The following is a 13,705-nucleotide window of genomic DNA, read 5'->3' as shown; positions in this document are numbered from 1 at the left end:
TTGACATTTTACACCGCGTCCTCAATAAATTTAACTTATTATACTGTACATCTAAAAAAATTGACATTTTTGCACCACGCCCCCAATTCCGTTATTTTCTCAGTTAAGTTTAACGGCTCCGTTTAACTTTTGATTGAATGACAAAAATGCCCCTCTATGTAAAAAAAACAAAATTTTTAGGTCATTTAATTTTTTAAGGTTTTTTTTTCAATTGCAATAAAAAAAAAACAATTCTTCTTATATGTTCATTGTCAGCACTATTATTTTTTCTTTAATTTTTTTAAGATTTTTTTTCAATTTTAATAAAAAAAATTCTTGTTACATGTACATTTGTCACCACTATTATTTTCCTTTAATTTTTTTAAAGATCTTTATTTCAATTGCAATAAAAAAAATTTCTTGTTACACGTACATTGTCACCACTATTATTTTTTCTTTAATTTTTTAAAGATTTTTATTTCAATTTTAATAAAAAAAATTCTTGTTACATGTACATTTATCACCACTATTATTTTCCTTTAATTTTTTAAAGATTTTTATTTTAATTGTAATAAAAAAATTTCTTGTTACATGTACATTGTCACCACTATTATTTTTCCTTTAATTTTTTAAAGATTTTTATTTTAATTACAATAAAGAGAATTCCCATTAAAATTAATTTAAGGAATAAACTTCCAATTTTACCCCTCCACCGTTAAACTTAATTGAGAAAATAACGGAATTGCGGGCGTGGTGCAAAAATGTCAATTTTTTTGGGTGCGCAGTGCAACAAGTCAAATTTGTTGGGGACGCGGTGCAAAATGTCAATTTATTTGGGGGTAGGTTACAAATTTCCCAATTCCTTTTGACTAAAATCTAAAACATACTAAAGTTAAAATATTTTATAATTGTAAAATTACTTGAATTTTTTACTTCAAAAATACAGTGTGATTGCATTGGACTAATTCGACTAAGGAGTTGTTGCTGTTGTTGATAATGAGTCTCTTTTTAGAAATAATTTTTAATAAAAGTTTTTTTAATATGCCTTGAGAATATAATTGGTACAAGAAAATGGAAGTGACACGTCTGTTCGGTATTATTTTGTAATTATTTTTTATAAAATAAAAATGAGAATGAAAATATAATTTTTAAAGCTATTTTTAAAATTCAACAATATATTCGGTATCATTTTCAAAAATAATCTTGACGATGAATAAAAGTAAAAAAAAAGTTAGTAAAAATATTTTAAAGAATTATTATTGAAATAATTTTCATAAATTTAATATTAAGTAATATATAATCATTTTATTATTCAATTACTTTATTAATTTAATTTTAACAATAAATTAGGTGATCTTGTTAATTTTTTAAAAGAAAAATGGTATACTCTACATATTTGATTTAATTAATATATAAAAACATAACTATGATAATGTATGTTTATAGCAAGAAAAGATTATTGTGAGAGAAATTGATTTTTTTGGGTATTATAAAATAATAATAATAATAATGTTGTTGTTGTTATTATTGTTGATATTATTATCATTTTCAGAGATGATAGAAGAAATTTGTTCATTTTGAAACATAATATTGTATTAAGAAACAAAGAAAACAAGAAAAAGTTGTTTTCTTGTTTTATTTGTTAAAAGTATAGAATGAATTTTATATTTTAAAAAATATTTTTAAAAAAATTTATTGAACACATATTTGATGTTTCCTGAATTCAAAAAATAGAAGATGGGATTTGAAAACAATATCGAACGCATTTGTCATGTCAGTGAATATCTTTTAAAGAATGAGATATATATGTCTCAAAACAATGTTATACTCTTGAAAATAAAAAATAAAAAGAAAAAACAATCCACTTGTTATATAATGGTCTCTTTTATATTCTTTTCAATTTAAAGCTATTGTGTCGCTTTAATTTTTAGCCCCCCCCCCCCCCCCCCTTTTTTTTCCACAAGGTTTTAACTTTTAACTTGAATCTAGCAAAAAGGGAACATGTGACACGGGCTCAATTTGTTGGAAAAAGGAAAGCGCAATGTGCAAACAATAACAAAATAAATAAATAAGGCATACTATTCTATCATACGTATATGTGTTGTAACATAGGTTAAAATTTAATTAATTTTTTTATACTTTTATTCAGTAACTATCAATTGTACTTTTAATTAAGCTAATTACCAAATTCTTTTCATTTTAATCTAATATTTTTTATCTGTTAAAAAAAGAAAAGAAAGAAACAATAATATTCTTGATGAATTAAATATCTAGAGAGAATCGAGATAAGTAAATGTACACGATCGTTTGTGAATTACATCAACTTCAATTTAGAAAATGGGCCAAAATAAAAGTGTTGAAGTTTCAAAATAAGTGGTTAAAAGTAGTTAAAAGACCAGTTCAAATCATAAAGAAGGCATTAATGAAATCGTGAAGAGTCGAGTCCTAAAATTTGAATTATCTTAAAATGCTATATATACAATATTGAAGGTAGTGCCCACCACTTATCTAGTGAGTGGTTTACTATAATATTTAAATATTTAATCTTAAAATAGTGCTACACATTTGAAGTAAATATTCTAAGGAAGAAATTTATCAACGCTCCATGTAATTGTTATTTTTCGAAATTTATACCCCTTTACCGTTAGAAAATGTTATTTTTAACCCCTTTTTTGTTGTATAATCATTTACTAGTTCATCTCTTGATGTGGTAAAATCTACTATTCACTAAGAAAAAATTTATAGTGATGAATAGTAAAAGACAAACAGAAATTTTAATATTATTTTTTAGAAAAGCGGTTTTGAAACATAGAGCGATAGAAATGATATATTTGTTGAAACAACGTAACATGATGGTTTTGATTGTTCTCTTGTAATATAAGTGATTCCATTTTTAAGTAGCGTGATATTCATTTATTGAACGAACGAAACATCAAATAAGTAATTTAAGAGCCTCTGTTGAATTTGCATAAAATTATCATCTAATAAACAGATTAAGTCTCTTAAACTATTAAATACTCGATAAGTATATCTTAGTTAATTGATGTTAACGTAATCGTACCTGATCGATCGATTAAATGAAAAGTTAAAATAAAAAGTTGTTACTTTATAAAAGAATTAAATGTGAAATTTATTAATAAATAAATAAATATAAACGGTCATGCATGTACATTTCAACAAGAGGACACAAGCAAATCCTAACTTTTAATTAGATTCTATCCAAATGAACTTTTGAAAAAAAAAAGAAAGGAAACAGTTAATATTCTTGTCGAAAAGTCATAAAGCATTGCCCTTTTATTTAATGCACACTGTGCAGAAATATGTATGCATATCTAAAAAATAATTCAAATCATTGTAGCCGCTGATCACAATTATGAAAAAGGTTAAAAGAGAAAAATGACCAATCTTGTAAACTTCTAAGAAGTTTCCCATTTACTTAGAAAATTTCTAGTCTAGTCTTCTAAGTATGCATAAACTATTGTATGGCGTAGCTCGAGACATATCATACAACATCTAGAAGAAGGAATATTATTATTAAGTGGGAAATATCAATAATTACGGTATGATTTTCTTCTTCTTTTTTTTGTTGGTATTATTATTATTATTATTATTATAGGTCATGGTATACAACAACCCTTGAATTATCACAGAAAGACTACAAATTACAGTATGTGAAATAATTGAATTGTTATGGGTGACAACTCATGGGTCGGTTGTTATATTATATGCAAATATAATCTAATATTCTAACCTTATACTTTGAGTTAAGCATCTGTTTAGTCTCTATATTTAAAAAAAAAATACCTCAAAACACTCACACTATTAAAGACATGACAATTTCGCCCTTATTTTTCTTTTAACATTACTATAAAATTAATGAGCAAATTGATCAATAATTATCAATCTAAAAACCATGATTATTTTTTCGTGCCATTGCAACATTCTTTCTAATCATTATTTATAAATAAATTAGTACTAGCTAATTTAAAGCTATTTAATGCCCTGGTGTCTTGCTAATAATTATCTAAAAAAAAATTAAAGCTACCAAATTAACTTAAAAAGTAAAAAAAAAATATTTACTTTAATTTTTATTTTAGCGTTAAATAATAATAATAATAATTTGGTTAGCTGGGTTAAAGATTTAATTTAGATTAGAGGTCATTGTTTTGTAAAATTTCTCATGATTAATTTGCAGTGAAGGACTCATTCTTGATAGCAACTTAATTTGGTATGAGAATGATTAATACGTGTTTATTATACAATGAATAATAACATGTTTGTGGGTCATGATTCATGCACATATCATACAACTTTTCTAGTGATATCAAATTATAATTATTAAAAATGTATAGTTTTTAAAATTGATTTTCACGTTCTCTTTTATATTACAATTTTTCGTAATAAACAAATGTGAGTATTGGAACAATGGAACCAGTACAAATTTTTCTCGAGAGCTTGTCTAGATTAAAAGAACAATTGTAAAAATTAAGAATATGATTTTTTTTAAACAAAAAATGACTAAAAAGATAAATAAATAAATAAATAATCGTGGTTTTTAATACATTGATTATTTAACTCTTTATTTGAAGATTCCTTTTTTAAATATTTTTAGCAGTTTTTGTCTTCAAAGTTGCGTGTCTAGCTAGATTAAATGACTCAGAAGAGTAAGGTGGCGTTTGTTTTTTAACTTAATGACTTAAAGTGACTTAACTTAATTAATTAAGTTAATTAGAGGTGTTTGTTTTTATAACTTAATGAAACTTTTTAGATAATTTTGACTTAATAAAATAAGCAAATTTTTTTAGCTTTTTACTTAATGGAGAAATTTGAATTAAGTCAATTACTTACTAATGTCAAAAATATCCATGTTTTATAATTTATTTTTCATGTCTATCTCAAAACTCACCCATAGACATTTATCCCACAAAAATATCCTTGTTTTTCTTTCTTATATTATATACGATAAAATTTAAAATTTATGGTATTTTATATATAAAAATTCTAAAATAATTATGTATTCACTTGAATATAGTTTTACTTATAAATGTTAAAATATTGTGGTATTTAATATATTATTTATTTGACTTTTAAATTTAATAAGGATACAAAAGTAAAAGTACATATTTTCAGCTTTTTCAGTTGAAAAAAACAAACAACTTAATACTTATTTTCCGAGATTCAGACGAAAAAACAAACATGTTATTCAGATTCAGACATTCAGATCTATTCAGAATTCAGACTAATTCAGGTCTATTCAGATTTCAGACAAAAAAACAAACGCCACCTAAGTTTTAAAGATTAATTTTTTGTAGACTAATAATTCTACTAAAGAAATATATAATAAAAGAGATGTATATATATTTATATATATAACTAACCTTAGATAATTGGAGCTAACGAAGACAATCGATAGCCGATAAATTTGTTTTCCAGCTCCAAATAAAACCTTTAATTTGATACAAAGTCAAATACATATGATTTTTTTTGGGAAAAAATTATAGGAATCAATTAATTTTGTATTTATTGGAATGAATGGGAGGTAGTTTTTTTTTTTTTTTTTTTTTTTTATCAACGTTCAACCAAATCACCCGCTTCTCTATTGTCTATGCATTGTCAAATGATCAGAAAATTAAAAGAAATCAATAAAAACTGATCATTTAAAGGTGCTCCTCCAGTGCGGTAACTAGGGTATATTGTAGTCATCACAACTACTTTTTATGATAAGTATTCAATTTTCTAAAGCTTATCTTTTAAATATAAAGTAAAAAAAAAATTAAAAAAATAATTATGTGGGAAATTCATAAAGCTAAAAATAGTAATAAAAAATAAAAATGAGCTAATCTATTTCTTTTCTAATTAATCCTCGGTCAACTACTATGGATAAAGATTCAGATTGCTAGAAAAGATAAATAAAAAGATAAAAAAATAAGAATAATTCCAACCATTAATTCAGTACTCGACAAAAGCTTAACTCAATATTAAGTTTTAATTCCAACTGGTATACCCTAATACATAATCATGAATGTTAAATAGCTAGGTTGACGAGAGGACAAGGAACATTTTTTTGTAACTTTTTTTGTAAGGAATCAAATAGAATAATAAACATCATTGTTGTATCATAACTTTATCCCGAAGAATTAATAAAATATTTGTATTTAAAAAAAAGAAAGAAAGAAAAAAGAAAAAAAAAACTAGGCAGGCAGTAATTTACAAACATTACCAGAAGCAAAGGGAATTAATGAATAAAAGTGAATGGAAACGAAAAGTAAAAACCCGACTGACACATGCAGAGGGAGGAATATAATAATGATTGAGTGGAATTGTGGATGGGACAACTAGTCGGCGAACGCGGTGAGGAAGTAATTAATTAAACGCGGATTTGTAAAATTTTGTCTAAATTTGTAATGACAGTGAGGTGATGAAAACACAGCAGCAGCAGGCTGCAGCAGCAGCGAATGAAGCATTGTTTTCGTACGCGGCAGAAAACGCAAAACCAAAAAACGATAATAATCAAAGCGGTGGAGGCTGGCTATTGGCTGCTGCCGCCATGTTTTCATGCAACAAATCAGGGAAATTAGATTAGGAAGAATATATATGCTCGTGCTTTGTTTTCTCAGCTGCTTGTCATTTTAAAAATTATATATTTAAGTCTGGTTTAATTAATTAATTAATTAATTAATTATCATCAGTATCTTGTTGCAACATATTCCTTGCTGCAACAAAACATGGAGCCAAAAGGGTATGCCCATAAAAGGCGGTTGGCTTTCCTGCAAGTCTGAAAAAAAAAGAGAGGAAGCTTTGCTTTGAATAGAAAGTTCATAAATTTACTGCCAAACACACACACCACATATTCACATGATCTATCAATCAATCAAAAGAATAATTCAATTTCCATCCATTTCTTCTCTTACAATTACAATAACCGATCCCATTAACTCAGTGGCGTGTGCTTTTCCCTTCAACTTGCACCTATTTTGCTGTTTTCTGTTATCAGCTTTATTGGTTTTTTTATCTTTTTTATTTTCCTGTTTCCTTAAAAAATTAACCTCATTATTCAAATTCATCAAATTGATCAACAGCCACCATGGATAGACTGATATGGACCCGCCAACTTTCTATCATCACCAATCTCATCTCTAAACAATGATGTTTGTTATCATGATAAGAACTTTGCCCACAGTTGTTTGTTGTTCAAACCCTTTACCCTTTTGTTTGATTTACAATTGATATCCAATCTTATAAAATCATTCTATCTGGGTTCTGAAAATCATTCTCGGCTTCTGCAACGAAAGAGACTCCTTGCTGATACAAGCCAGCTTCAACTATGGCTTAATAGATATATGAATTCCTATTTTGTGATTTCTTTGGCATATATCTAGATCCGAGTTCATTAATTGTGGCAGCGGCAGCTTCTTCTGTACGAATTAAACATATATCTAGAAACATGTACTTGAATATGGCTAAAGCTTAGGCACATGTGAATATAACCAATTAAGTTTCTTCCGGACAGAAAATTAAGCCTTGTTCAAGAAACCTGGCTCGCTAGCTATGTCCCTGTTATTGTCACTTTGTCTAAAATACTTTGAATTAATTCTCAAAGAGAGAACGCAACGCATCTCTTCTCCATGGATTCAGGGAATGACGCACATGATTCATGATCCAATAGTTAATTAATCTCAACTAAGGAGGTTAACTCATTCGAGTGTACAATCCACTTTTCTTTAATACCAATTTTATTTTCGATAATTAATTCCTCTTGAACAAGAGAGGAGTACAAGAAACGGTTTATGTATACAATATGATTTTCTTTTTTTCCCCTTATCCCATATATCTTTTCACACTTTGGATAAATAATTATATTTTTCAAAATCATGAAGTTGATAGTATAGCTAACTTACTGACGAAATGGTAATAAAGCAAATTGCATGAAAAAATAGCAATAAAGAAATTAAACAAAAGAAAAAGAAGAAATTAGCAGTAATATATTATTAAGAAGAAGAAGAACTAACAGATGTACAGTGAGTGGTGTATACATATATGTATCTACTAAGTAATTAATCAATCAAATTGCAATCTGCAAATTTCTTGACACCATGCATGAATAATCTCTTTACAGGTATTAAGTTCAGAATCCAAACTATAGCACATAAATTGTGATCATCAATTAGCTAGCTAGCTAACTTAATTGAAACCATACATCCTAAAAATTTACGAAAAAACAGGAGAGCTGCTGCAAACTTAAATTAATTTTCCAAGTATCATCAGTAGTCCCAAAAGCTATCCAATTCAGCAATAGATGTCGCATCGAGGTCCTGATCATAAGACTTGTTATCTTGCTTCGAAACAACAGATGAAATTTCGGTAGTAGTGTTCATGTCAGTGCTGAGGCCGGTGTCTTGTGAGCGGCTGATCATGGATTGGTTAGATGAAAACTGCTCAACTTTGCAGTGGCTGCTGCTCTCCAAATTATGCTGCTGATGATGGTGAGATGTGCTTGCTAACGCTCTTAAAATGGCCTGATCATCACCATTTCCCTCAAAGCCGGCACCCATCAAGCTCGAGATTGCACCCGTGCTAGTCCGTATTGTTCCCTGGTGCAAGTAGCCTGGATTCGGGTTATTATTGTTTTGGTGATAGGAGAAGATTTGATTTTGGATTGGAATTTGATGAGGCTGAAGGAAATTTTGATTGTCTGCGGGGATATTGTAAGATCTTGATGAAGTGGATGCTGTGTTCATGGGTTTGAACTCATTTTGATGGCCACCATTTCCGAAGCTCGAAGAACCAGGAGGATCCATTAGTGGTGGAAGCGAAGCATAATTAGCAAAAAAGTCATCACCAAAAGATGAGTTCATTGGCAGCCCTGGAATTGGAATCTTTTTAATTCCTCCTCCTATGTTCTTGTGAAAAACCCTACAAACCACCCATTCATCCTGTAAAACAAACCGGAAAAAAAATTAGAAAGAAAAAGAAATACACATATATTCCTTAACGCAAAAAGAGGCCCCATGAAAGATCAATCTCAACCGACGGAAAAGGTAGAAAAAAGAAAATCAAGAAAAAAAAAAAAGAAGAAGTAAAAAGATGTTGAAAAGTTTAATAGTAATAATAGTAATCAAAGAAATAAGTAATTACCTTAGCAGCCTTGGGGAGATTGTAGTAAGAGAATTTGCCTTCAAGTCTATATTCGTGCATGACCCAATTGGTTTTTTCACCTTTAGGAGCTCTTCCTTTGTAAAAAACAAGAGTCTTCTTCATACCAACAAGGCCGCCACCACCGACGCCGCCTTTATTTCCTTTGTAAATCTCTTTATCTTTGCCGGTCGCCTTCCAGTATCCGGCCTCCGTTGCTCGGTTTGTTCTCATACCCGTTGGATATTTCCGGTCTCTCTGACAAAAGAAATAAAATTCCTTCTCCCCCATCTTCGCTTTACCTACATATACACACACACACACATACATATATATATATATATTCAGCAATAGAATTTACCTCATAAGAAAACAAGAAAATAGATTTTATAGAAAAGAAAGCAAGAAAGAAAAAGGGGTAGCCATAGCTAGCTTACTGGGCAAATCCCATGGCTCAGACTTGTTCAAATCAACTTCACCGATAGCGCATGCAGAGAAGCTTGTGTTCATGACCTTTTCCGTGAGATAATGAGTTATGATCTCTTCGTCCGTTGGGTGGAAGCGAAACCCGGGTGGCAAATCTATCACTCCTTGACGATGATTGTGGTGATCAACTACGGCTTCCTCCATTTCTTGAAACTAAAATAATTATAAATCCCCACACGGGACGGATGAAGGAGAAACAATTAATAAGCTAAGACTAGGAAAGCTGGTTAGCTGTAGCAAACTAGCAAGCCCTTGTAATATGTATTCACACAAGAGCTCAAAATATTAAAAGAACAAGAAGAAGGAGATAAGAGAAAGCAGTTAAAAGAAAGAAAAGCAAGGGGGAAAAAGAGGGCTTAAATAGAGGAGCTTATTGTAGAAGAACTAAGCTCGTTTTAATTTTTGCTTGTTGAAGATCCGTAGGCTGCAAGGCACTTCTGAGGGAAGCCTTCAGAGGGAAGAGAGAGAGAAATTATAGCGCCATAGGACAGAGACTTTCTTTCAATTATTAATTAAATTTTTATTTTATTGTATGGTTTTTATAATTGGTGTGGGGCTCCTTAGCTATATCCTATCTACCTGTTTGAAAATGAACGTGTGAGATAAAGAAAGGGCCAAAAAAATAAAATTAAAAAAAATTATGGTAAAAAGAAAAAGTTTCTATGCTGGCTTTGTGGACCCATGTTTTCATACTCTTTTCACATTAAAGTAATGACTTTTAATTTATCGGCTTATAAACCTAACACTTTTTTTTTAAAAAAAAAAAAAAATCAATTTCATTGCATGTTCTATGATTCCATCTTCCTGTAATTAATCTTCATTTTCACAATTTCTTTTTATTTTAATCAAGAGGCGTTTAACTTTACTAACTCGTTAAGATTTGATTAATAATAGTTCATTTTTCGCACAATCATTGTTGAATGGTTATTCACCATGTGCCTCGAATTTACTATTTTTGTCGTATATTTTTATTTTATTAGTTTTATAAAAACTTCTCATTCAAAGCCCTTGTTTGTTTTTTTTTTTAAAAAAAAAAAAAAGTTGACACTGTGCTACATGGATTTCAGTAATCCAAAGATGAATTTGGTCAATTTGGAATTCTATTAGTTCGGCAAGGGCAGCTAGCTACTTCATTTATAATTATGCATACTCAGTGGTTACAATTAATATTAATAAAAAAAATAAAAATAAAATATGTATGCACGCACCATTATACTATAAGTACATGACTCGGTATGCAATTGGAATTTGAATTAGATAATGGGGGGATAATTCTAGGCAAATGCAAAGTAGACGCTACAAATGAACGGAATTTATAGGAAACTGTTAGAAGCCCCCAAAAAGTCAAAAGGCAATGAAAAAAAAAGGGAGGAGAGAAATAAAAAAAAACCAAGTGAATTTTTCCAAATGAAGTTTTAGGCGAAAAAAATTGCCAGCTATAGCTCACTCGTTTTATTGCACATTCAGGTCTTCACTTTTGAAAAAAAAAAAAAAAAAAAGAAAGATCCGATATTCTGTTCGTTCGTTCCCATATCATTGAAAAAGTAGAAAACAAAAAAAAAGTGAATATTTGAGGTAAAATTTGGCGCATTGTTTACATCGATTTGAAAGACGGTCTCCTTTTTAACTACTTTTATTTGCCAAATAAATACATGTGACGGAGAGCAATTAGTGTTTTTTATGATGGGTTGGAAATATTTTGCATGTGCAATTCTTTGGCAGGTGCTTTGAATTTGATTTTTTCAAGCAACCATTTTATTGTCCAATATAAAATAATTAAAGTGTGCAATAAATGGTATAAATTTTCTCTCTCTCTTGATTTTTTTTTTTTTAAATTATGGTATCTTCCTTTGTTAGAAACTTTCGAGTGTCTTTTTTTTTTTTTTTTTTAGTTTCTTTTATTTAATATGTTGCAACCCCTCTGAAGTTTGTTGTCTTCAAAGTTCAAACCAAATCACTCTGCAAATTCTAATTCCTAAGATGCACCTCCAAGAGCGATTGATTATGATGCAAATATGAAAATTCAGTTGCATTAAATTTTCAATCAGACGTGTTAGCTCTCCTGAAATGATAGATTTCATAACATTTATATCGCCATGTTTATACTCGATTTTTTTTAGTCGTACATCATATTCCTTTTCACTAGTGTATTATTATTCCCTTATGCATTATGCAAGTCAATTTCTTCTTGCTAAATATTTAAAAATAAATCTAGCTTATTGTCTGTCTAAATATTTGAATGGGTATCATAAATTGAAATAAATATATTTATCATGGAAATTTGACTACTTTTAGTGCTTTGTATATTACACCACTAGCTAAAATCCTTATGAATGACAATATGGGGTTAGATCTGACCAACTGAGTCAAAACTTAAGGGAGGTAGGGGATTAAAACTTAGTCTTATCTTTAGCCCAAAAAAAAAAAAAAAATCTAATTCAATGAAATGGTGTCCAGCTTATGTATCCACTTGGATGATTTTATTTAGCTCATGTGACTGCTATATACAACACAATTAGTGGAGACTTAGATTCGTTTTCATACGCAGAAAGCAAGCAGTATATATAGAACAGCTAACTAATGGGTGGTTCCGATAATTCAAGATATAATCAGTACTAGAGGAAGCATGTATGGTGGCCAAACTGGTCACCGCAAAAAAAAAAAAAAAAAAAAAAAAATGTTGCATGTTTCCAAGTGAATGACGGACAAAACCAAACTAACGCGGAGGCAGTTGCAAAAAGTTAAAACATTCCGGCGCCGACTCGAAGAAAATCTTCGTTCAGTGTTTACTAACTCCCTGCCTCTCTGGTCTAATGGGCTTTTGCCCACAGAGCTGCGCCTAAAAATAAATTTGTACACACGGCTTCCCCGAATCAACAACAGATCGTCACCTAAACTAATCAAAAAATCAAGTCAGATGTTGTGAGGTGGTCCCCGCCCCACGTGTTGACATGTCAGGCGCCGCTGTGCTGACTCAGATCTTGCTTTTCGGCTCAGCTCATTCTACGTGTCAACATCACCGCGGTCCGATCCTTCCGCCTCACCATTTTCACTCCTTTTATTTTATTGAAGAGTGTAGAAATTGAACGTAATATACGGGGTTTAAAAAATACATCTGCCTAAAAAGGCCAAAAAAAAATAATTATTATTATAATAAGTAATAATTTTATTAATGCGGAATAACGCGTGGACCCCACTTGGGTGCCCGGGTGGGGGATCGAAATTGGAATGCTTCAGCTGGGGCAACACTTCTTCTTCCCCGTCCGCTTCTTCTCCTTCTTCTTCATCTTCCTAATTCTTTAACTTAATAACTGTTGACTTTCTGGCCAATATTTTTGAAACGAAACTGCCAAGCAAAGCAGAGCGAATCATATTGCTGGCTGACGGCTGGTGACGATAGGGGACGCCTCATCACGGCTTCTGCTGATGCTCTACTTTTATTGGTCTACCTACTTGCTTAATTTGTGTGCGCGATGCAGGCGATCACCTCCTTAATTTCCGGTTTATTTTTTAGAATATTTCCCAGGGACTTACAAGCAAAATCCATCTTAATAATGAATGGTTTTCGACTTTTTGCAAGATTAAATGAATTCGAATTATTTTTACTTTTTTTTATAAAAAAAAAATAGATAATTAGATATCAACTAAAATTTTAAGTCAGATTTTATGTAGATTGACTTCATGAATAACAATATCTCAATTTATTCAACTAGATCAACTAGGCTAGTATTTAAGTTTAAACGAAACTCGTCCGAATTATCGTAATAATTGAAATCAAACAAAATCAATCAATTTAAGTTAAATTATTGATTAGAATGATTTAGTTTAGTTTCCTCATACTAATCTTCATAAAGGGATAGTATCGTGATTATTTTTGATTTCTCATTTCCTTTTCTTGTTAAATTGACACTACATTCACATCAATTACATAAGCAATTATTTGAGACTACACTTGAATATTAGCCCATGAGATTCTTATTGAATACAAATCAATACATGCAAGAGTGTAGGAGGGGGCTATTGACGGCATATTTTAATTTTATGAGATAACAATCATTGCATTATTTTGCAATTAGTCGATATATCTCAAACCTTTATTTATGTTACA

General features: G+C 29.9%; 1 protein-coding gene across 1 annotated transcript; it reads right to left on the bottom strand.

Annotated features, from left to right (window-relative positions):
- Positions 1-8,019: 8,019 nt before the first annotated feature.
- Positions 8,020-10,054, bottom strand: LOC102629183 (NAC domain-containing protein 87-like). The gene is made up of 3 exons (XM_006478989.4): positions 9,549-10,054; positions 9,115-9,413; positions 8,020-8,912 (listed from the first exon to the last, which is right to left on the bottom strand). Exons 1-3 carry the CDS (start codon positions 9,739-9,741, stop codon positions 8,241-8,243), a joined length of 1,164 nt encoding a protein of 387 aa, XP_006479052.2. The 5' UTR covers positions 9,742-10,054; the 3' UTR covers positions 8,020-8,240.
- Positions 10,055-13,705: the final 3,651 nt, after the last annotated feature.

Source organism: Citrus sinensis, chromosome 3, assembly GCF_022201045.2.
Source record: "Citrus sinensis cultivar Valencia sweet orange chromosome 3, DVS_A1.0, whole genome shotgun sequence".
NCBI classification, from domain to species: domain Eukaryota; kingdom Viridiplantae; phylum Streptophyta; class Magnoliopsida; order Sapindales; family Rutaceae; genus Citrus; species Citrus sinensis.
The sequence above is the reverse complement of the archived record's forward strand: the minus strand, read 5'-3'. Positions and strand labels throughout refer to the sequence as shown.

What these genes read in the sequence shown, in the direction of transcription:
- LOC102629183 (XM_006478989.4), bottom strand. Translation starts at nt 9,741, where the DNA reads ATGGAGGAAGCCGTAGTTGATCACCACAATCATCGTCAAGGAGTGATA. An exon ending in TGAGCCATGGGATTTGCCCA is followed by an intron (nt 9,414 to 9,548) that starts GTAAGCTAGCTA and finishes GTGTATATGTAG; the next exon opens with GTAAAGCGAAGATGGGGGAG. An exon ending in ATCTCCCCAAGGCTGCTAAG is followed by an intron (nt 8,913 to 9,114) that starts GTAATTACTTAT and finishes TTTGTTTTACAG; the next exon opens with GATGAATGGGTGGTTTGTAG.